The sequence below is a fragment of the Mustela nigripes genome, chromosome 3 (genome assembly GCF_022355385.1).
Source record: "Mustela nigripes isolate SB6536 chromosome 3, MUSNIG.SB6536, whole genome shotgun sequence".
Classification (NCBI taxonomy): domain Eukaryota; kingdom Metazoa; phylum Chordata; class Mammalia; order Carnivora; family Mustelidae; genus Mustela; species Mustela nigripes.
Window position 1 is genome coordinate 35,529,839 of NC_081559.1, and position 24,488 is coordinate 35,554,326.

The 24,488-nt window shown below is 40.8% G+C and overlaps 1 protein-coding gene across 2 annotated transcripts in view; it reads left to right on the forward strand.

The window, feature by feature from the left end:
• Window positions 1-24,488, forward strand: part of COL4A3 (collagen type IV alpha 3 chain) — a 124,494-nt gene that overhangs the window by 73,017 nt on the left and 26,989 nt on the right. For both annotated transcript variants that reach the window (XM_059393620.1, XM_059393619.1), the window contains exons 12-26: window positions 1,368-1,409; window positions 1,625-1,702; window positions 3,668-3,730; window positions 4,318-4,377; window positions 5,607-5,651; window positions 7,943-7,996; window positions 8,364-8,405; window positions 10,521-10,605; window positions 11,888-11,923; window positions 13,919-14,083; window positions 16,667-16,759; window positions 17,445-17,540; window positions 20,713-20,783; window positions 21,572-21,754; window positions 23,882-24,050. In XM_059393620.1, the coding sequence (XP_059249603.1) occupies window positions 1,368-1,409; window positions 1,625-1,702; window positions 3,668-3,730; window positions 4,318-4,377; window positions 5,607-5,651; window positions 7,943-7,996; window positions 8,364-8,405; window positions 10,521-10,605; window positions 11,888-11,923; window positions 13,919-14,083; window positions 16,667-16,759; window positions 17,445-17,540; window positions 20,713-20,783; window positions 21,572-21,754; window positions 23,882-24,050 (1,282 nt within the window). The remainder of the gene's footprint in view (window positions 1-1,367; window positions 1,410-1,624; window positions 1,703-3,667; window positions 3,731-4,317; window positions 4,378-5,606; window positions 5,652-7,942; window positions 7,997-8,363; window positions 8,406-10,520; window positions 10,606-11,887; window positions 11,924-13,918; window positions 14,084-16,666; window positions 16,760-17,444; window positions 17,541-20,712; window positions 20,784-21,571; window positions 21,755-23,881; window positions 24,051-24,488) is intronic.

A 24,488-nucleotide genomic window follows, 5' to 3' on the forward strand; every position in this document is an offset into this window, starting at 1 on the left:
TCTTTCATTTGCATGTGGGGGCCTCACAGAAATGAAATAAAAACCCCAAAGAGGCCTTCAGGTCCAGAGGCTTGTGTACCATATTAACAAAGGATGATAAAAATCTGTGGAAGAGTGACAAGACAAAGGAAAAGGGCTTTGAACTTGTAGGGTGCAGTAAATTGCAGGCAGGTAAATATATGGAGGAAACTAATGGGAGATGAGGGTTATTTCAGTAAGTTTTGTTGAAGATTTCAGTCAGTGCTGACTCCAGTGGTAATTGTCTCCTCTTCCTAGTATAGAAGAAGAGCCAGGTGACATCTTCCCTTGGGGAAGATGGCCCCAAACCCTGCCCTTGGGCAAATGGAGGAGGGTGGAGAAACTTTTCTCCATTTGCTGTTACTCAGTTGTCTTGAGCTCAAAATAATTCTTATGCCAAAGTGATATATTTTGGAGTGGCTTATTCTGAGCCCCTCCATTAACTAGGTAGGAAAGTATTGAGTGAGACTGAGCCCCCCAGGAAATTAGTCCTCACACAGTAGTAGTACTTGCTCACTATAGCTAGACTTGGTGTGCAGGGAACTTGCCAAGGTGTTTCCACAATTATTATATCATTATCTGAGTGGTCAACTAGACCGTAAATGACAGAGCTGAGATTTAAAGTGTTTTCATTCCTTATCTTGAGCTTTCTTTCTGTAGTTTCTGTGGGCTAATGGGGGAAAGATCTATATACTCAAGAGCAGAAAAGCCAGGAGGCACTTGAGATGAGCACAGGATGTAGTATGGAAGTGATGAATCATTGACCTCTACTCCAGAAACCAGTGTTGCACTGTATGGTAACTACCAAGATTTAAATAAATAGTTAAAAAAAAATAGCAAGGAGGCATTGGTTGATATGATAGATTAGCCATTGTTACAGGAGACGGACTATTCACATTAGACTTAGCTCAATTCAGTAAATGACTAGTGAAGGGAGATAGCCTCAAATGTTTTCTTAGCCTCCTTCAACTTTTGAATTTCAGAATCTAGAAGTTCAATCATCCTTCCCTCTTTAAGATGAGAAAACGAGGGCATCAGAAAGTGAGATAACCAGTGTCTGAGCCAGGAAAACCTTCTCCAAGCTGGTTTCTCTTCCCCATCCCATCCCACGTCATGTCCTCCTTCGCCTTGTGAAGTCAATCCCTTAAGCCCTCTGCACTTTGTGATCTCCACTTTTGAAGGAAACATATTGCCTCTCTCCTGCAAGAAATAGCTGAAGTAATTTTTGTAACACTGACATCACCATTAAAATACAAACGTTCCCTTACAAACATTGGAAGGAACATCAGTGGGTTTAGACTCCTCATATCCATTTTTTAAAAATAATTTAATGTTTTCTTTTCTTACAGGGTCACATGGGCGATAATGTGATAGGACAAAAAGGAGAGCAGGTAATTCAAATATTGTGGTTTATTTATGGGCAAGACATTTTGAATTTCATAGCAATCATCCTGCACTTCTTAGTCTGTAAGTGACACTGGAACAAACATGTTTGCTTTGTCATTTGAGATATCTTCTTACCTAAGAACCAAAGGGGAAAATCTAGCTCTCCAAAAACCGAGGTGATGTTGTTTGGTTTCGCGTTCCTGAGTGTGTTTGTTTTTAGGGTGTAAAAGGATTAACAGGACCCCCGGGACCACCAGGAACGGTTATTGTGACACTAACTGGCCCGGATAACAGAACGGTAACTCTTCCATCTTATTACACAGGTTGTGTGTTCTCACTTCCGGGGGGAGTTCTCGTGATCCCTTATCTCTCCCCCCCCTTTTTTTTTTTTTAAGATTTTGTTTATTTATTTATTTATTTATTTATTTGACACAGAGAGAGAGAGAGAGATCACGAGTAGGCAGAGAGGCAGGCAGAGAGAGAGGAGAAAGCAGGCTCCCCGCTGAGCAGAGAGCCCATCCCAGGGACCCATCCCAGGACCCTGAGATCATGACCTGAGCGGAAGGCAGAGGCTTAACCCACTGAGCCACCCAGGCGCCCCTCCCTTACCTCTTTTATAAGCTTTGCCCTCTGAGCCCTCTGAGCCAGCCTCAGCCTCTGGATTTTATTTTTTATCCATCTTTTACTTGAGAACCAGAAAACATAAGACAGAGATCGGAGGCAAGATCAGATGCTAGCAACTTCCACGATTCTAGAAGGTAGAGCCTGGATCTGATTTTGCTCACCTTTTATCCTCACCACCCCCACATTGTTCCTAACTCAGATGGGGGTTTGGTGAGTATTTTTGAATAAATGATAACAAAATGGGTATATGGCTCTGATCCAGCCAGACAGTAAGGACCTAAAGATATTAGTGGAATAGTGTGAAAATCAAATGGGACATTTTTACCTGCCATTATGTCCCCAAGGGCAATGTGGCCTGCATTCCTCTCTAAGGACACTGTGATCCTGTTTTTCAAAATGAACATTTGCTTTTTTGCTCCTACTCTAGGGTAGCTAGAAGGACCAGGATATAGAACTGAATGAATGCTCAGAAAAAGTGAATCATAATATAATACCCCAAACCTAGACACAAACCTGATCCTGAATGTCTGGGGGAAGAGAGCATGGGAAGTAAGGGGTTAACTAACAATTTTCCTCTGGATTAACTACGAAATAAACATAAACCTTCTTCTTTAAAGTTCTGATTTTTTTAATAATAGCTAGATTAAAATATAATTCCCATACCATGTAATTCACTGCTTTAAAAAAATAAAATTCATGGGTTTTAGTTATATTAATTTTTACAACATAATTCAGATATAATTTATATACTGCAAAGCTCACTTATTTGTTGCATATTTTAGTGGCTTTCAGTGTATTCATGGGTTGTACAACTATTACCACATGCAACTTTAGAACATTTTCATCTCCTAAAATATAAACCCTCTAACCCTTACTCTCCAATATAATTAATTTTTAATGGTAAAAGTTATCAAAACAAAACTGAGAAGAGTTAAAACAAAACATGGTGAAATTTGATATGACCAAAATAGTAACTCTCATTGAAGATTGGAAAAAATTGATCTAAGGAGAAAAGCTAAACTTCTCAGAGGTAATCAACAACAACAACACCACCAACAACAACAAAATTAAAGAAGTCTAAAATTTTATTGGCCAGAAATGGAAAGAAAAAAATATCTTATCTTGATGAAAATCTAGATCTGGAAGGTTGGACCCAGGGGACAATTTTTGAGTTTGAAAAAAATGATGCTCCAAGAGGAGACTCACACTGGGGAAAATACAGTCAATGAAATGTGATAAGAACACAAACAAACCTGACTAAAGCAATCAAATCCTCCTTTTAACACATGCTCAGAAACTAATTGATCCCAGTGAAAATAATTTCTGTATATTAAAAATGAAAATAAGATACGTTGGGAATGATTTGAATGTGCTTATTGAAAACGGATTCAGGAATTAAGTTGGTTTAACATAGTTTGATCCAAAAGATGCTTTTTTTAAAACAACAAAAGTTTAAGTGTGGTTTTAATGGGTTCACAAGTATAAAATTTGGATTATGAAAAATGATAGTCTGTCATGTTAACAGGAGGTTTGTAAGTAGTTTGTAGATACAATTCGTTGAACAGAGAAATTTTTCAAGTAAAAGCGGTATTATTTTGTTTGATCTGTGTGTAATGACTTTAAATTCTTTTTGTGGCAGGACCTCAAAGGGGAGAAGGGAGACAAGGGAGCCATGGGGAAATCTGGACCTCCTGGACCCTCAGTAGGTTATTCAGAGTCATACTGTTTCCTTGAAACATGAAGTAGAGCCTTAGTGTGGATTTTGATGTATGATCTCCTTTTAAATCTTAATACTAGTTAAAGCATGATAATATTTCAGCACAGACATCACAGAATATACTACAATCATTTCATAGCCTCTTCTAGCCGAAAGCCCTGCATGGTTGTATACCCACCCACTGTCTCCCATCTTATAATTTATCTTCAGCATCTGCTATTTTACCATCTGTTTTTACTTTTGTTTTTATTTTTTTATGGTCATTTCATTTTATTTCATTTTATTTTTCAGTGTTCCAAGATTCATTGTTTATGCACCATACCCAGTGCTCCATGCAATACATGCCCTCCTTAATACCCACCACCAGGCTAGCCCAGCCCCCCTCCCCAACCCCCTTCCCTCCAAAACCCTCGTTTTGCATCTGTTTTTAAATGAATGCTTATACATGAGATGACCCACCATTGGAACATTTAAAAATATAACAGAATAATCAGAAGAAACAACTTAATGACAATTGAGGGTGAGTCAAAAAATCAATTCATAAAATTTGACATAACTCTTATTAATTACAGGGACCGCCTGGAGAATCTTATGGATCTCAAAAGGGTGCTCCTGGAGAACCTGGCCCGCAGGTAAATTTGGAAGTTCAGTGTCATATGCAACCTGTATCAGTCAATGCTCAGATCTCTTTAGGAGACAAGTGTAAGATGCCCAATTCAAACTAGCTTAGATTTTTGTACGTTTTTTCAAAGATTTAGGAAATGAAACTTATTTTTTCAAGTATCTGAGGAGTTCAAGGCTCAGACAGCCTTCGAGGACTTCAGAGCCTGAAACAGGATGGGCAGTGCTCTCCCTATCGTTTCTCCTCCTCTGTGTATTGACCTCATGGTCTCCTTTGACATTGATCCTCCACGTCGGCAGCAATGGGAAGAAATAGCAGGAAGTAGCAGCACACAGCTTCAGGTTAATGGCCTCCAAGAAGAAAGGGTGTCTCCCTGTATCCACTAATAACACCCCAGAGAATCGCTCTAATTGACCCAGAGTGCTCCTAAGTCTCACCCTGGAAAGGTGACTGTGGCCAGGAGAGAAAGTTTCCAGGATTGGCCAGGCCAGAATGGCGGGGCATAATGTGATCCACAGTCCCATCAGACCCACACAGCGAGGGAAGGGCAGATCCCCAAAGAAGATGGGGCACATTGTGACATGGGAGCTGGGGAGACAGAAGCAACCAGGGTTCACTCACTCACCCAGGTCTATTTTAGAAAGATTTAAACACATATATTGTCTAAAGACTCTAAAGATTATATATTGAGAAAAATACTTTTTCCTAAGAAAAAGTGCTCAGTCAATATGATATTGAATCCTGTCACAGAAAGTAGACATTGTTAATAGTTCACCCAAAAGCCTGTCTGTTTGGGACAATGCCATACAGCTTTACAAAGGTGTTCAAATATCGGCACATGGGCGGATCAGGAAATTGCCAACATTTGAAATAAATAATTTGACGGTGAACTCTTTTTAGGTCTTTTTGTCCATTTCTCTGCTTTTTCAATTTTTCTTCCAAGCTGGGATGGGCAGTATCAAACTCATTTAAACTCAGCTACTCTTAATTTCCAATCTTTCTTCCATTGGTCTTCCCTAATTTCCTATTCTGACTAGCTTCTGCCTTCCCCAGCAAGAGAAGTTCATGTGTGTTCTGTGATTAATAGTTTTTCCTTCTAACAGATGGGTGGGAAGTTTCTGTCATGCTCTCTTGCCCGAGGTCAAGAGGAGATGATCATTTATTATTTACATTTTCCTTATTTATTAAAGTTATCCATATTTATTAAATTTTGTGTTTTTGCTTTGTTTTTTGTTTTAGGGAAAACCTGGCAAAGATGGTGCCCCTGGTTTCCCTGGCACTGAGGTAAAGACATGTTTGGCCCATCGATGTTTGTTGTTGAAATGTCAGTCCCATTAAATAAAGAAGGATTTGGAGAATTACTAATAGTTATTAAGTTAGCAAAAGCATATAGATTTTTAAATCTGTATTTGAGAATTGAAGTGTTACATCCTCACCGTGAAGAGAGAGCATCAGAGCACACCTTATTTTTTCTTTTCAAAAAGGAGTTCCAGGGTGCCTGGGTGGTTCAGTCGGTTAAGCATCTGACTCTTGATTTTGACTCAGGCCTTGATCTCAGGGTCATGGGATTGAGCCCCAAGTTGGGCTTCATGCTCAGTGGGGAGTCTGCTTAAAGATTCTCTCTCTCCCTCTCACTCTGCCTCTCCCCCCACTCATGGGTGTGTACGTGCTCACTCTCTCTCTTTCCCTCTCTAAAATTAATAATTTTTTTTTAAAAGAGCTCCACAGCATTACAAGCAGAAGCATATAAAAATCACAGAACTAAACAAATACTCCTTTTGTATGCATATAAGAAAGTATTAGTTGTATACCTCTGTCCCACAGAGAGCATTAAACACAGTTTCTGTACTTTTTGGTGCAAGCTCTGGCCTTTGGTCATTATTCCAAAGGGGAATGCTTAAAGACAATTGATCAGACCAAAGGCTTTGTGCCTCTTACATAGCAGACATAATAAAATCTATACTGCTCTGAGTCTGTACTCCTTCAGACATCATTATAAATGTGCTGCCTCCTCTTCCTTCTTGTAGGCCTTTAGATCTATCATCCCTAACTTTTTGTCTTGAAAATGTATAAACAAATGAAATGTTAAAAAAAAAAAAAAAAGAGGTATTCTCCTTAATCCACAAAGATGTCTTGAACTCACAATTACTGTTTGGTTTTTATGGAGTTATCTAAAAAGATCAGGGATGAGAGAAAAGTATATGCACTGTTAGAAAAATATTCAAACAAGTCCACTCAGAAAAATGACTTCATCGGATGGTTGGAGGACCAATGTCAGCTCTCCAAACCAGTACGTTTGTTAATATGCAAGATTATAAATGGTCTATGTCTTATGGTATTTTTAGTTTTATTTATTGGTTTTTTTTTTAATTTTTTATTTTTTATAAACATATATTTTTATCCCCAGGGGTACAGGTCTGTGAATCACCAGGTTTACACACTTCACAGCACTCACCAAATCACATACGCTCCCCAATGTCCATAATCCCACCCCCTTCTCCCAAAACCCCTCCCCCCGGCAACCCTCAGTTTGTTTTGTGAGATTAAGAGTCACTTATAGTTTGTCTCCCTCCCAATCCCATCTTGTTTCATTTATTCTTCTTCTACCCACTTAAGCCTCCATGTTGCATCACCACTTCCTCATATCAGGGAGATCATATGATAGTTGTCTTTCTCTGCTTGACTTATTTCGCTAAGCATGATACGCTCTAGTTCCATCCATGTTGTTGCAAATGGCAAGATTTCATTTCTTTTGATGGCTGCATAGTATTCCATTGTGTATATATACCACATCTTCTTGATCCATTCATCTGTTGATGGACATCTAGGTTCTTTCCATAGTTTGGCTATTGTGGACATTGCTGCTATAAACATTCGGGTGCATGTGCCCCTTTGGATCACTACATTTGTATCTTTAGGGTAAATACCCAATAGTGCAATTGCTGGGTCATAGGGCAGTTCTATTTTCAACATTTTGAGGAACCTCCATGCTGTTTTCCAGAGTGGCTGCACCAGCTTGCATTCCCACCAACAGTGTAGGAGGGTTCCCCTTTCTCCGCATCCTCGCCAGCATCTGTCATTTCCTGACTTGTTGATTTTAGCCATTCTGACTGGTGTGAGGTGATATCTCATTGTGGTTTTGATTTGTATTTCCCTGATGCCGAGTGATATGGAGCACTTTTTCATGTGTCTGTTGGCCATCTGGATGTCTTCTTTGCAGAAATGTCTGTTCATGTCCTCTGCCCATTTCTTGATTGGATTATTTGTTCTTTGGGTGTTGAGTTTGCTAAGTTCTTTATAGATTCTGGACACTAGTCCTTTATCTGATATGTCGTTTGCAAATATCTTCTCCCAATTCTGTCAGTTGTCTTTTGATTTTATTGTTTAAGGTTGATATATTTCTCCAAATCCTGAAGATGACTTTAACTAGTATTAATAAAAAACTCTTCTAATGAAGTATTAGAATTTAAAAAAAAAAAAAAAAAAAAAAAAAAGGAGCTCCAACTGTTCCTGCTTCCCACAGAAGAAAATGACTTGTATGTCTTCTGACCCATTCTCTTTGTCCTTTTCCACAGGGAGCCAAAGGCAACAGGGGCCTCCCTGGGTTACAGGGTGAAGACGGCATTAAGGTGATCCCCTCTCTAACCTCCCGTCCTTAGGCTTTTTAACTGCTTGGTTTTTGTCCACCCTTTCCTGACCATGCCCTGAAAATACGTACAAGGATTGCAATTAAAATACCTTAGTTATGTTTATTAAGAGGAAAAGAGAGGTGTGACAAATTTACATAGATACCTAAAGGGCAGTTTTGTGGGAAAGATATAAAACCTGCTCTGTGTGGTAGAAGCTGACTGACATTGTGATCAGTGAGATTTGTACATGACATGGAAATAACATAACTTTTAGCATTGATTTATTGTTTAACTGCATTTTGCTTTTTAAGCATACCAAATAAATAATGTTAATGTACTCATAATTTGTAACTGTCTTTCAATACAGGGGTGGAAAGGGGACATTGGCCCTCCAGGATTTCGTGGTCCAGTAAGTGTAACTAAAGACAGTATCCATTTCCTATTTGATCAAGTCCTTCAAAGTATCAAGGAAATTTTGAGTCAGTGTCTTAACTTAAGATAGAGATTATGGTATTCACTTTTTTATCAAACCAAGGAAGAAAATAGCTATTGTCATTATTTGTCCATTGCCAAATTTGTTAATATGCAAGATTATATGCAGATAGGACCAAATTTCTATTTGGTCCTATCTGGTCTCTGGAAGACCCTAGAAATGCCCACCCTGGTCAGTGGTCAAGCAGAACTCTTACGTCCAATCAGACATGGCCAAGCTGACTTGTGTCCTTGAGAGAATAGGAGGGATGCACTGGAGGCCAGCTGGGGAACCGAGGGGAGAGGGAGCCCACTCCACCCACTCCAGCTGGGCCCAGGTATGACAACCTGCATTTCCAGGCAGCAGAAACTCAACCAGGGCCAGCAAAGATCAGTGACCACCCCTGCCCAAACTCCAATTCCGCAGGCAGTCTCCTCTCTCTGGCATGGACATGGGTGTGATGTCCATCAGCTCTACTGCAGAGCAGTCATATTCTCTGTTTTGTGACTCTGTAGCTTAAGGAGATGAGTAGAAGGGACCCAAGCTCTGAATTCTGGTATCCCCTTCTCTTCTGCCTTTAGAAGACAGTAGTTCTCAGGGCACCTAGGTGGTGCAGTTGGTCAGACTCTTGGTTTCTGCTCAGATCAAGACCTCAGGGTCGTGAGATCGACCCCTAGGCAGTCTCTGTGCTGAGCTCAGAGTCTGCTTAAGATACTGTCTCCCTCTCTTTCAGCCCCTCCCCTGTCCCCTCACTTAAAAAAATAAATAAACCTTAAAAACAACAACAACAACAACAAAAAAAAAAACAGAAAAGACAGTAGTTCTCATATTCAGTGTGCTGAACAGAGCTGGCATTTGTGATTAAGCCAGTTGTACAGAAAGGTCCATGATGATAAAAGAGTCACGGAGCCGGGGTGAGGGGTTCCATTACTAACACAGTTCTCAGACCCCTTCAACTAAGCAATTTAACTCAGTAACTGGAGGAGCGTCCTGGAAATTCACATCTTCACACAAGCCAATGATTCAGATGCAAGTAGTCCCAGAACACTTTCATGGAGTTTCGGGGAAGAAGAAATGGGCCATTTTGTGAAAACACTTAGCCAGCAGTTGGCAGGAGCACGTATGTCATTATAGGTTTTGTGATGATTATTAAGTGATCGTTACTGTTACTATTATGAATTATTTTTATGATTTTATGCATAGTTGATTAACCACAATACTTTTGTTACCTCTTTTTTTAAACACGCCAAACAAACTGGTCCCACGCAGCATTTGAGAAAACAACACCAAAACATTTATGTTCATTTTCTTTCCTTCAAGATAAATGTACTGAATTCTAAGTGAAATTGACTTGCCAGTTGCACGTGAGAGAAATTCTTGGCATTCCTAGCTTGCTGTGTGTGTTTCCATTCTATATAACTCAGCAGCTTCTAGTAACTTCCTTGGAAGTTCTACTTAGGAACCAGAGAGTATAGGAGACCAGCAGTAGGTCCACCCAACATGTTAGACATGATAACCCTCCTAATTATTGCAAGTCAGCAGTATCCTTAAATTTAAAGAAATAATCAAAATGGAGTATTTTTTTAATGGGTGGGTCCCAACATACTCTGAAATAAAGTTAGTCCATGAGGACAAGCATTTTTAAAAAGTGAAATAGGATAATAAAAAAAAAATCAAGTGTTGTTATGTCAAAATGGTGAGTCACTGCCTGTGAAACTTTAATTTCTGTATATATATATCCCACATATCTCGATATGGATGTATGTATATATACATATGGAACTGTGAGGGTGTGAACTGGCTCATTCCCATCATAAAATACATTTCTCACTGAAAGCCTATGAAATATATGATATCATGATACCAGAATCATCAACTTTGATCTTCAAATTTATCCATCATGTATACATTACTTTATTCCTGCTAACACATAAACTTACAAATTCAGGAAAACACCATTTCTTGTGTGAGGGGGGACATTGAGGTATTGCATTTGGTGAGCCCACCATAAATAGCTATCCTGTATCTCTATTTGTTTCTTTTTCCTTTAAGACAGAATATTATGATGTATACCAGGAAAAGGGAGATGAAGGACTTCCAGGCCCACCAGGCCCTAAAGGAGCTCGTGGCCCACAAGGTGAGAATAAATTTCTTCCTAAAGCATTTGCTGACCATTTCCGTGTGTTTCTTTCCAGGCAACATATAGCAAATGTGCTTATAGACCTAGAATTTGCATGGGGGCAACAGAGAGGTCTCCCTGTTTTCGTGGGTGGCAGTATTGGTGTGTCCTAATTTTCATACCTTTATATGAAAATTCCATAGGTGCTCTACCATAGAAGGTAATTAAATTCCCTTTGTGTGCAAAAGAATCAAGTTCAAGTCTGACAAGAAAACACAAATGTGGCCAGAGGGCCGGAGGAGGGAATGGGAAGAATCAGCGATCTCAGTGGGGTACAAAAGAAAAAACGGGGACCCTGAAAAACTGTAATTTGAGCAAACCCACACAATAGGGACAAAAGGGGCCTGAACTTGGGTTTTCTGACTCCTGGCACCATGAAGCAGAGTCACATTTACTCAGATGCCATCCCATTGGATAGATTAGAAAGGTATAGGCCAAGAGTTCTCCTCCGTGGCCACACATCAGCATCCTTGGGAACTTCTAAATAATGACATGCCAAAGTCCCATCTCTGGGATTCTGACATAACTGTCCAGAGGGGGGCCCTGAGCACTGGTAGATTATAAAAACTCTCTAGATGATTCTAGTATGCAGGCAGGACCAAGAACCACTGATCTAAGGCCAATTAATGATGCAAATAAGATTTCAAAGGAGAATTTCACTTAAAAGAGGAGAAGTTCCCAGTGTTCTTAAATAAATCGACAGAGAAGTACAGACACGAACATAGATTTTTTTTTTTTTAATCTGGTATGTTCACTCTAAGTCACTCACAAGTATCAGAGAATTGGAACCCTGTTGCACTGTCACAGCTGGAAGTGACCTGAGATGCAACACCAGGCCAAACCACAGGACCCTGACAGTTCTAGCTGTTCACCATTCTCCCATCTGCCCCATCCCACCAAGGGTCAAACGCAGAGCAGGCTCCTCGTAGATGTCCGCTGAGTTGTTTGAAGGTGGGAAGGTGGGGTGATTCACTTCTGAGTGCTAAGCATCTCAAACTAATTTCTTCTCTGTGGTTTGACTAAACAAGTGAAGCTTTCTAATATTTATCTATATGAAAGTGGAAGAAAAAGTATGAAATATTTATTATATATTATAATATTTATTATATAAATACATATTATATAATTATAATGTTATTGTATATTATGACGATAATATGGCCACCCAAGATTTCAAATATGGGGGAGAGGAATGTATGTACGTCCTTATGCTTAAGTAATTACTGTTATGGATTTGCAGGTCCCCGTGGCTCTCCTGGGGTTCCTGGAATTGCTGGTATGTACATGTTTCTTGGGGGCACCAATAGAAATGGTCTTAAAAGGAAAATCATGGGGCAAGGAACACCTGGGTGGCTCAGTCTGTTAAGCATCTGCCTTTGGCTCAGATAGTGTTCTCAAGGTCCTGAGATGGACCCCCACATCGGGCTCTCTGCTCAGCAGGGAGCCTGCCTCTTCCTCTCCCTCTCCTCCTCCCCCCACTCATGCTCTCTCTCTCTCTCCAGTAAATATATAATAAATCTTTAAAAAAAAAAAAAAAAAAAAGGAAACTCATGTTTGCATTGCTTACAGGAGACAAATGCTTCATTAATTGATCTAAAAGTGTTCCTAGCTTCCTCATTGTTAAGTTTGTAACTCATAGCAGAAAAGGGAGTGGAAGCTGACACAAAGTTACTTAGAGATGCTCTTTGACTTCCCAGTGGTTTTAACTAAGTGTAAGGCAATAACTGGCATAGTTGCAGAAGCCTTGAAGCTCAGAAAGGGCACAAAGGTAGAAAACAATAATTTATAGTAATCAGTTTGGTTAAAAATAGTAGTTTTCATAGTGTATCAAATGTGTAAGTACGTAAATTGCACTTTTTTTTAGATTTATTTATTTATTTGAGAGAGTGAGAGAGAGAGAGCACGTACAAACCAAGAGAGGGGCAGAGGAAAGAAGCTCAAGCAGACTCCCTGATGAGTGTGGATCCCTACATGGGGCTCGATCCCACAACCCCAGTATCATGACCTGAGCTGACACCAAGAGTAGGTGGCTTAACCAACTCAGCCACCCAGGCACCCCATAGATTAAACTTTTACATGTTTATGTTTTATAAAAACATCCATGACTCACTGGAGTGGTTGCCTTTTGAGAGAGGAAGACTAAGGATTAACCTCAGTGGCTTTAATTATAACTACAGTGCTGTCATGTGTCATTTTTAAAAGGAAACAATTTAAAAAAATAGCAAAGATTTGATAAGTAAGCCCTGCTGTTGATTACATTTTTCTCTAAGCCTTGTGGTATGTTTAAACTATTTCATAATTCTGAAAATGAATTGAAATTAAGCAATTGCAGAACTGTATGTATTTTATAATCGCATTGTAAAAAAAATAAATGGGTATTATGTGTACTTGCACGTGCATGCAAAAATATACAGCAAATTGTTAACAATGGGTATCTCTTGAAGTTGGAATACAAAAGGATATTTTAGAGGTCTGGTCAGAGATTAGGGAAGAGCTACTCTCCACCAGACACCCCAGGTAATGAATAGGCTTCTTTAGGCAGACAGTGAGTAAAAATTACAAAGTTCTCAAAGAGAGACCAGAGGGATTTGCTTTTACAGGGAAAATCCTTGTTCAATAATTAGAAATAATCAGATATTACCCCTGCCAGTTCTCAGCCCTTTGGTGGTGAGGTCTCTCCTCTTTCTAGTTACACTGTTTGCAACTCAGGGATTCCAGAATGGCCCTCTCCTCACATCCTTGTCACCATGAGAGACAGATGAAATGGCTTTGTACCACCTGGTAAGGCTTCTCTCCCAGGAGATGCTGGCCTCCCCACCACGCTATTTTATAACTAAGATGATTGGCAGGAATGAAGTCCAGTAGGACAGTCTCTCTTTCTCATTTTGAACACTGAAAAGGAGGGATCTTCTAGTCGCTAATGAAAAATTCTACAAAGCAGCACATATCGGAGAATTCCTATGAGGTCCTTTTAAACAAAAAAGACAACAGTGCAACTCAAACTCTGTTTCAGTCCCTTGTACTAAGTAAGTCCCTATCGTACCTCATGGGACTGGAACTTTCTGGATTCTGCTGTGCTGTGGTAGTTGAACAAGACCTCAGATGAAGGAAGGAAGGAAGAAGATGCTCTCTTTTTGTTTTATACACTTTCTATACCTCTCGATTGTGTAACTTTTGTTAATAAGAATTTGTTACTTTTTGCAATTAAAAAAGTAATATATATGAATCAGGAAAACATTTAAAATGCACTAACATGATTCTGTTCTACAAGGGTCATCAAGGCCTGGCCTCCGAGGAGCCCCTGGACCTCCAGGCGTGAAAGGAATTAAAGGGGAACGAGGGCCCCCAGGAAAGAATGCAGTGGGGCCTCCCGGGTCCCCGGGTTGTCCTGGCTCGCCAGGCCCTATAGGGTTGCCGGGATATCCAGGACCACCAGGTAGATATCTAATGGGGCCCCTATTTGGGTATAGTGCCCAATAACAGATGGGTGCAGATCAGTGGCAATGAACCTTACTTGCAGCTTGGCCGGCAGTGTGTGTGGATCTTAAGGGCCATCTTTCTGCTGCTGTTTCATTTGATGAACTATCTATGAAAGCAGCTTGGGCAGAATGAAGACTTGGCTCGTGCAGCAAAGCTTCAGCCTGAGCATCCACGGAGGGCGGAGTGGGAGGGGGACAAGGGACAGTGAAGCAGACAGGGAGGGATGGTTTTCAGGTTGACCTTGGTCAATTTTGCAACTGCTTGTCTGGTCCCTGGAGAGTATCTTCCTAGAAGCTACAACTTTGTTTCGGGACAATCTGTCCCAGAGGACCAAGAAGCAAGAATGTATCCACCAATTCCTATTAGTCATGGGTCTAAGATCTATCTCACAGGATCAGACTAAGCGTACGCACACACACACAAACTCACACACACATACACACTTCCAGCCTCTGTTAGCATGGCTCCCAGGGTGTCCTGTGCCCTGGCATCAGCGGGCAAACCCAAGGCAAGGAGATGTGGGCTGGAAATGCACCAGGGGCATGGGTGCAATGCTGCCAGGTAAAGTGGGTCAAAGACCACTGAGCTGCAGCCTAGAGGATGGGAAATTCCTGGAGCTGTCCTCTCCTTTCCAGACCCCCACAGAGTCACTTACCATTCTCTGCTGCCTGATAGGTACACAGAACCTCAGAACATATGAGCCACTCTTTGTCTCTTAAACATCTCTAGAAGGTACCTGGGAGGGCTTGTGTTTTATACTCACCACCACTCCCCACCAAGAGCCTTAAGAATCTTCTGTTGTGTCAGAGATTTATTATTCATAGACAGTGTGATTATAAACCTGAAAGATCCAAAAGAATAATCTGGAAAACTCTTAGTGTTAGTAAGATAATTCAGCTAAATGTCTGGCTTTTTGTGCAATATTTGAAAAAAAAAATTAAAAAAATAAAAGCTTCCCTTCAGGCCAATGTCTGTTTAAGAAATTATTCCATTAACAAAATGATAAAATGTCCAAGAACAAAAGCTGTCAAGCTATGATGTGAACCTATGTGAAAAACAAAGCAAAATAAAACTTAACTAAAACTTTTCACTGTGTTGGGGATTTTAACAATTTCTAGTCCTGCAAGTGTTTTTCAAGATGTAGGCTTAGTTGGGTCATTTTATCAGCAAGGGGTCTGAGGTGCATAGCTCTTGGAGCTAATGAGTACTGTAGCCGGGCTCTCGACCTTGCGTGCCTGTCGCAATGCACCAGGGGAAATGCACCAGGGGGTGTCTTGCAGTTCCCTCTGCAAGACACCATGCATCTCTCCCCTTAGAGATGGCCTGGTTTCCTATCTTCTCTTGCCTAAGCAACACCTGTCTGTCTATCCAGTGTCGGCTTCAAGTTCAAGTCCTACAGAACGTTTTCGCTGAGCCCACATCCTATAACACTCAAGCTTATCCCGATAGTAGAGTTTTGGGGTTGCCTGTCTTTGTCAGTTTCCCCTCTAAGACTCAAAATTCTTTGAGGTCAGGGATTGTGTCTTCTTTGCTGTTTTAAGCCATCATGTGACACTGAGGGCTGGAACATTGTAGGTACTCAAAATATTTGTTGAATTAAGTATGAAATGACTATGAAAATGTGCCAATAAATACGAATGTATAAATATAGAAGTATACATATATGTCTACCTTAAGTATAGAACTGCCATTATATTTTACTGTTTAAAGAGAACAATCCAGTCATCTTAAAGACACAGAAAACTGGATCACAAAATGCACATTCCTTTCAGAGTCAAGCCAATATTACCCATACCCTGTTCCTTCTCAATTAAATGTCTCCATTCATACTTTGTTGCTCCAAAATTTGGAGCCTCTATAGGCATTGCTTTGAAATATTCAGTTGCTTTCATTGAAACAATGAAGCAGGTTGAAGCATTGCCTTCAACCTGGATTTGAAATGACAAGACTAAAAAATCTGGTCATAGAACACAAGAGTTTAAGAACATTAGCTGTTTGTTTTAACATTATGGTAGCTGACACATGTGGAAAACTGGGAAGAGCTTTCTTGAAAAAGGACAAACTCAACTGACGTGAACAAGTAATGCAAAGAAAACAGATGATACTCTGTTAGAATGTTTCCCCTGAGTATATATTAAGCATCTCCAATATATCAGGGAGATTAAGTGTACTTGAAATAACAGAAGAATGAGATGTGATCCTTTGCCTAAACATTCTAAAAGGATAATCTTGGAATAATTGGAAATAATTGAGTAAAATAATATGGGTTGATTTTGTGATGAGAACTAAGCAGATAACAAGCTTTCAAAGAATCACTGCACCAGAATTTAAAAAAAAAAAAAAAGTGTGTGTAATGAGAAAAGAAAAGCTGGTCAAAACACTTCATCTTTAATTATAGATAACCTTCAAAAGATGCAACCACCAAAACAATGGGGGAAATGCATATAAAATAATGTATCTTATGGAAACACTTGCTAATTGAATAAAAAAAAAAAACACATAAAGAAACAAAACCCTAGCTTTGGTGTCTTTTTTGCAGGTGACATCGTTTTTCGCAAAGGTCCACCTGGAGGTGGTGGATTCCCAGGCCTTATAGGGTTTCCAGGAATCCCAGGAGCTGATGGTCCCAAAGGTTGGTTTCATCAGTGGTGTTGCTCTATGAAAGGAAGTCACTCTCACCATCATTCCTTTCACTGCTTCTGCCCCTCAAAACAATAATCATCCTAAACTATAGCCAGGGATGGCTTCTTTTCCAAGAGAATTACCTCAAAGTGTTCATTTATCTACAAATCAATTTAGCGCCCATTCAATGAATTTTGGGATATGTCTAGAATATAAGTTTTATCCTGCACTGAAAGAGAGAGGTACTGAGAGAGTAGATATTTTATTCTTGATTCAGGATTTCCTCTAAGAATATTAAGAAGGTCGGATGGATAAAGTAAGCTGATATAATACATGAATACTTTTTTAAAGATTTTATTTATTTGAGAGAGAGAGCAAGAGCATGAGCAGGGGGAAGGGGCAGAAGAAGATGGAAAAGCAGACTCCCCGTCAAGCAGGGAACCCAATGCAATATGGGGCTTGATCCTAGGATCCCAGGATCCTGACCTGAGACAGAGGCAGATGCTTAACTGACTGAGCCACCCAGGCGTCCCAAGATGAATGTTTTTTTTAAATTAATAACACAATATCATTGATGATTTTCCACTAACTTCCCCAATTTTAATGTAATAAATGACTGTATGGTTGGACAGCATCTGTCCTTTCTGCAGACTCTGTGTGGGTTTACAAGTAATGTACCCATGCTCTCATTGCAGGGGAACCTGGCCTCTTGTGCATAAAATGTCCTTATATCCCAGGGCCTCCGGGCCTCCCAGGACTGCCAGGGTTGGACGGCATAAAAGGAATCCCAGGTAAGACATTTTGCACACAAGGGTTTTTTCAAGTACAAAAGGGTCAGTTCACGGAGTGGTGAAAAGGTACCAGATGTCTGGATGTCATGATGTGTGGTTAGCATGAACTTAGAGATTTTCAAACACATACTCTGTCAACTTAAAGTAAGCCAAAAGAACACAAAAACTGGCATATCCTTGTGTTCTATTTTACTTGCTGCTGATTCTAGCAAACCATGGTGTTCCCCATGAGTTGTAGACTGGAGTTTCTCCAAGGGTAGGAACTAGGAGGAGTGAGGCAGACATCCCCCACACCCACACACACACCATATTTTTCTTCCATAAAAAAATAAACTCACTCTCATTTTTTTTTTTTTTCTTAAAAGACACAGCTCTCCTCAGTCTGTTTTTTAAGGTCCTCACTTTTGATAGAGCTAAGGGCAGATGCACTATTTCATTCTTTAGCAGGATACCAGTGCAATAAGTCAGCACACCGATGAGAGGCAATAGTGGGGTGAGGACTCTGGTAAACTGGAAGGCACATCTGAGGGGGCCACCCCGCACCAGCTCCAGCCTGTTGCTACTTTGCAGCATTTTAAGCCCTGTGTTGATAAATCGTCCAATTTTTCTTTTTTTTTTTTAAGATTTTTATTTATTTATTTTACAGACGGAGATCACAAGTAGACAGAGAGGCAGGCAGAGAGAGAGAGAGAGAGAAGGAAGGAGGCTCCCTGCTGAGCAGAGAGCCTGATGTGGGGCTCAATCCCAGGACCCTGAGATCATGACCTGAGCCGAAGGCAGAGGCTTTATCCCACTGAGCCACCTAGGCGCCCTGATAAATCATCCAATTTTTCATGAGAAGAAAGAAATGAGGATTTTTATCTGAAATCTTATTTTTTTCAATATCCACTACTAACTCCATTTTTGAAGGAAGAACCCATCTCGGAGGCCAATATTCTGAGAGCTAAGTAGAGCCCGTGTCACTTCCCTCGTCGGCCTCTATGACAGACCCGGACCCTCCTCCCCACCTGTTGGCTCCAGGATTCATATCCCAGCTGCCCTCCATCCTCCCCCTTCCTCAGTCACAGAATTGGCCGTAGACAAAACTCTGAGGTACAGAAAGTCTCATTAGTTGGGTTCCTCTGCCCCTCGTGCCACTCTCCTGGCTACTCAGGGCCTCTCAGGTGATGTCACCTGCAGTCTCCATTCTGTTTTGATCACCTTGGTCTGTAGACACTGTCACCAAATGATCTGTCATTAACCAACAAGAGCTCAAGTCACAGAGCGCATGTGTGCTCGGCGCTGTTCTAGGGATCGTATGTACCTCCCTTCGTGCCTTATTCCTCCCATCCACCCTAGAGGTCAGTGCTGTCATTAACCCCATTTGACAGATGTGGAAGCTGATACACAAGATGGCAGCTCAGCAGTGTTAAAGCCCGTACTCAGAGCCACACCCTTGCTCTCTAGGCTGGCAACCTTCCACTGCTGTGCCAGGGGTTTCCTTTGGAAGTGGGTTAATCCAAAGGTCTACCTGGCAACATAGATAAGAGGTATTTGTATGTTAATGCTGTCCAGGAGATACTGGCATTAGCACAGGGTCTTCGAGGAAGTTGGGTGTCAGTCCAAAGCAGAAATGCTAAGTGTGGCCCCGTGCTCACCGATAGAGGACACGCATTCAGCCAGAGTCCTTTGTCGTCCACAAATCCTTCCTGCTCCTTCATAAATGCCTTAGCTACTCTGTAATCTCTGCTCCTGACTCCCTGAGATGGGCCTGAGAGGGAAGGATGGGGAGGGAGAGAAGGGGCAAAGGGCTGGGGCCGGGGGGGGCTGGTATTACTCCTCATGTGGCTCCTGTGGGGCCTAAGGCTCTGAGTGAAATGTTCTATTAAAACAAAAACTAGGGGACGCCTGGTCGGCTCATTCGGTTAAGCGTCTGCCTTCGGCTTGGGTCGTGATCCCAGGGTCCTCAGATCGAGTCCTGCATCGGGCTCCCTGCTCAATGGGAATCCTGCCTCTCCCTCTGCCTGCTCTGCCTGTTGCTCCTCCTGCTTGTGCGCTCTCTCTCTCTGACAAACAAATAAATAAAATAAAATAAACCAACCAAAACAAAAAACCTAAAAGGAAGGGAAGGAGCTGTGGAGAGATGGAGGGAGGGAAAGAATAGAAGGAAAGCAATCATCATTTCCCTACGTTCCCCTTGAGGGACCTCTAGCCCAGGGTGGTCAGCTCACTAGCGGTGACCTCCTAGCGGTGTCATATTTTCCCTGGTTTCTCTACATTCGGCATACTACAGGTGTAGCTCACAGAAGATACATAAACAGGAAAATCGTTTGGATGACTATCAAAAAATATATCCTGACTCAAATCTTGCAAAAAATAAAATCTGAATATACAGTTGTTCACACATCAGCTTGAGAGCCTTCCAAAAGACCCTCTGAAGGGATCAACTTTACAGATACATTTAAATACATAGAGGAAGTATAAAATTGTACAGTAAAATGCAATCTGGCAATGAATATCCAAAGCCTTGGAAACATTTTTGTCAATTTTGTCTTGCCCTTACACTTCTAGGAATTTAATTTATTGGAGAAGTGTGAAGCACTAAATGCCTAGAGATATTTATCATAGCATTGTTTACTACAGCTAAAGTTGAAAAACGATCTAAATTCTACAAATAGCTGTTAGCTGAATAAATGTTGGCTGACCCATGCAAAACGCTACTATGCAACCATTTAAGTGAAGCTATAAGTATGTATTTATTGACATGGATATTTATTGATGGAGGATTCCAAAATACCATATATATGTCCAGTGCATTATGGATATAAAATTTTATGAATAACATACATGAAAATTTTAGCAAATATTGTCCTCTGGTGGTAAGTGTATGGTTTTTTTACTCTCTTCTTTTTTATAATGTGCATATGTTGCTCTTATGATCAAAACAAATAAATGTTTCTCCTTAAAATTATAATGACAAGAATTAGGAAGTTAAGATTTTTTTAATGTTTTTTTTTTACATCGTCTCTTAATTCACTTATATACTCGCATTCTCTCCCTGCACTCTGTGTTTTAAGATACAAATTGTCTTTCTTTCCTCAGAAGAAAACACCTTATTCTCTTCATTTACTGCATTACCCTGGCTACTCGGAGCTGGCATTCAATGAATATTTAATAATTTACTGCTTTGCAGGAGGCCAAGGGGCAGCTGGTATTAAAGGAAGCCCAGGGTCCCCGGGAAGTGCGGGTCTTCCAGGATCTCCAGTAAGATTTCATGGGTTGGAAGATTTAGTGTTAAATTTGGGTGAACAGCACACTCAGGAAATACAGTTGAGCCACACATAGTTTTGGTGCTTGGTAAAGAGTACTTAATATCAGAGCATTTGATAGATTCTTGATTAAATGATTGTATGATATGTGAAGGAATAAGTGAATCAGTAATGAATTTATAAACATTTAAGCGGTGTCAGAGATAGACGGCAGATCTGTCATTGCCTGGGGCTGAGGCTGAGAACAGGCACTGACTGCAGGTGTATCTGAGGGAACCTGCGGGAGTGATGGGAATGTTTTAACTCTGGATTGTGGTGACTGCGGCGTAAGTGTACAAATTTACTAAAAACCATTGTATTGTATTCGTATACAGATACGTCTTATGATATGTAAATGACACCAAATAAACATTCACAAATTAAATTTCTGATTATTACAGTGAATCAGAAAGTTATATAAAGATAAATCAAATTATCCATAATGCATGTTAAAATGACCAACATTCTAACGTCATCTAAATTATGATGATGCTTGTATTATATTGAATAATATTACTGTGTGTTACATTGAAATTCACTGACTGTATTCTTTTCCAGTGTTGGAAGCAAATAGAAAAGGAAACCAAAAAGCTTGACATTACACTTGTAGGCTAAAGAAAGTGTCTGAAAAAAAAAAATCCATGTTCATTAAAACTGAAAAATTCTAGTTTTTTTTTTTGGTAAGATTGGCACAAGAACAGCTTTACCCAAATGCAATGCAGCCTTGTTTCTGTACCGCCCTAGGGATTCCCGGGTGCTCCGGGGGATCCAGGACTTAAAGGAGAAAAAGGTGAAGCATCGAAGCCTGAGGGAGAAGTGGGTGCCCCAGGGGACCCTGGGCTCAGAGGGCATCCTGGAAGAAGGGGCTTGGACGGAATTCCTGGAACTCCTGGGATCAAAGGATCACCAGGACCCAAAGGTGAACCGGTTAGTATCGAGTAACTTTTTTCAAATTCCCTTCCCTGCAATTGAAATGCTCTGAAGTGACGACTTTGGGCAATTTCCATTCAGAAAATGGTTGGCCACCCAGCACAGTGGGTCCTTCCAACTGGTAATAACAGCAGCACACACGCTTAGTATTTGACACATAGGTGGGACTCGGTGGTGCTTGTAGCCCAAATAAAATTCCACGTTGATAATGCCCTTGTCTCCTACACAAGTTACAATTCCCACCTCTGTATCCAGTGAGTTTATAGACGAGTTCAGAAAATGATTAATAATGGAAAGTTCTAGTCAATACTTTGGGGGCAGTGTTTTTTCCTTTAAGTCAAAATAAATGCTTAAAGACTAGAATATTTAGGAGTAGAGTTGTCAAATAAACAGATCAAATGTTTTGTCATTTAAAATACTTAAGCTTCTGTAGGTTCTGTCTCTTTTCGTGGAATAGGGATAGAATCTCTCACAGGTTCACATGAGAGATTCCTACCAGGATCGATTTTAAAATGTCCTGGGGTCAGAGGATGAGCATTTCCTCCCAATGTATCTGTGGGAAGTTTACCAGGCACGCTGCCCAGCCTGCTCCAGGAAATACCACTTTCTTCCAGGGTTGATCAGAGTTATCCAGTTAAGAGAGAGTTAAGAGAGTCCCACCCTGAACAGGAAAACTTGGCAAATGGCAAATAAATCTGAAGATTCGTTTAGAGACCCTTTAGTATCAGAATATGAAGTGTGGCTCCCCAAGATATAGATGTGGTATACAGTCTTCCCAACATTGTTTGAGGACAAAACATTTTCTAGCTGAGACCCAGCTCCAGGTTCAGTGTTTCTCAGACTCTCCAACAAAGGGCCTGGATGTCCCAATGTGTGTGTTTGGGAGTGCGTGAGTGCAGTTACACTGACTGAGGGACAGAATCTAGAATTCTTTGGTCTAATATTAAGACAGTTCACGTGATGCTTCCCTTTGCATCTCACTAATTACCTTGTTGGTTCCAGTAAAAGTAAAGAAAAAAATTAAGAAGGTGATGTGTTGAGTCTTATGTCCTGTCATTACAGAAGAAGGAAACAAAACAAAACATCAGTTAGTCTCCCAGTGATACTGAACAATGAAAAATCAAGTCAAATTTATTATTTGGGGCCATATTAGGATGAAAGAGGAACTTGATTATTGTGTCATATTTGACTTGTTTGAAGTGTACAAGTCATTTCCAAAGTTATAGCCTATGCAATTACAAAAAGATATTTTATGTGATGCCTGGATAGTTCAGTTGGTTAAGTGTCTGCCTTCAGCTCAGGCCATGATCCCAGAATCCTGGGATCAAGTTCCACATCAGGGTCCTCACTCAGTGGGAAGTCTGCTTCTCCCTCTGCCTGCAGTTTCCCCAGCTTCTGCTCTCTCTGTCTCTCTGACAAATACATAAATAAAATCTTTGAAAAAAAATATTTTATAAGAAAAAAAACAAATACTGTCTATCTGTATCTTCACCTCCTTTATGATGAAAATAGCTGGTGAAGAGCAAACAAAGGTTTACTGTGCTGGTTTTAGTTCAGAAATATGTTATTTCCATGGGACGCCTGGATGGCTCAGTTGGTTAAGCAGCTGCCTTCGGCTCAGGTCATGATCCCAGCGTCCTGGGATCGAGTCCCATATCGGGCTCCTTGCTCTGCAGGGAGCCTACTTCTCCCTCTGACTCTGCCTTCCACTCTGTCTGCCTGTGCTCGATCTCGCTCGCTTTCTCTCTGACAAATAAATAAATAAAATCTTTAAAAAAAAAAATGTTATTTCCATGAATTCCAGCTCTCAAGCTATTTGAACCAATGGCTGATGTGAACAAAGTTTTAGGGGTCATTATACGTATAACATCCTGCTAGAGGACGCCTTCAGTGGGACTCAGGAGATGTCCAAGTTCATAAAATGTTGCTGAAATCCAAGGGGCACAAAACAGCAGAAACCAGACCATGCTCTGAGTTTAGTAATAATTCCCTTCAAATGCCAACTGCTTTGTAATTCAAGATTTTCTCATTGGCTGCTTATTGGGTCCTCCTAGTCACGGTAAGGTTAACCCACATAAGGAGATACTGGACTGAAGCACTATAAACATATTCCCATTGTCACAGGCCCTGAGTGGTGAGAAGGGGGACCGGGGTCCTCTGGGGGATCCTGGCATCCCTGGGTCCCCAGGACCTGCAGGACCACCTGGACCAGCAAACTATGGACCACGGGGAGAACCTGGTCCAAAGGGCACCCAAGGAGTTCCTGGAGCCCCTGGACCACCTGGAGAAGCCGGTTGGTTAGTTTTCTTTCCAGTCCTGTTTTCCTATGGAGTGGGCTCATAGTTCCTAGAGCGAGTGAAGCTTCCCCAAGACTAATGAATGCATAGAAACTTGCTTCTGATCAGTAGAATATATCACTTCACAGACACTGGGAAAGAATATGTAGGATATATTTAAAAAAAATTCATTTTCCCTTTACCAAGTTCAGCTGAAATTTCCTGACGGTCTGTCTCTATTTACTAATAGAAATATTTGGGATGGAGAGGTCTTGGCTGGCTCAGCCCATGGATCTTGAAACTCTGGATCTCAGGGTCATGAGTTTGAGCCCCATCTTGAGGCTCAAATCTAACAAAAAAGAAAAGAAAAATATATGGAATGAGTGGAAGTCAGTTATGGTAGACAAAGGGGAGGCCAAAATCTATGAAATTGATCTTGAGAAGCCTCTTGTAAG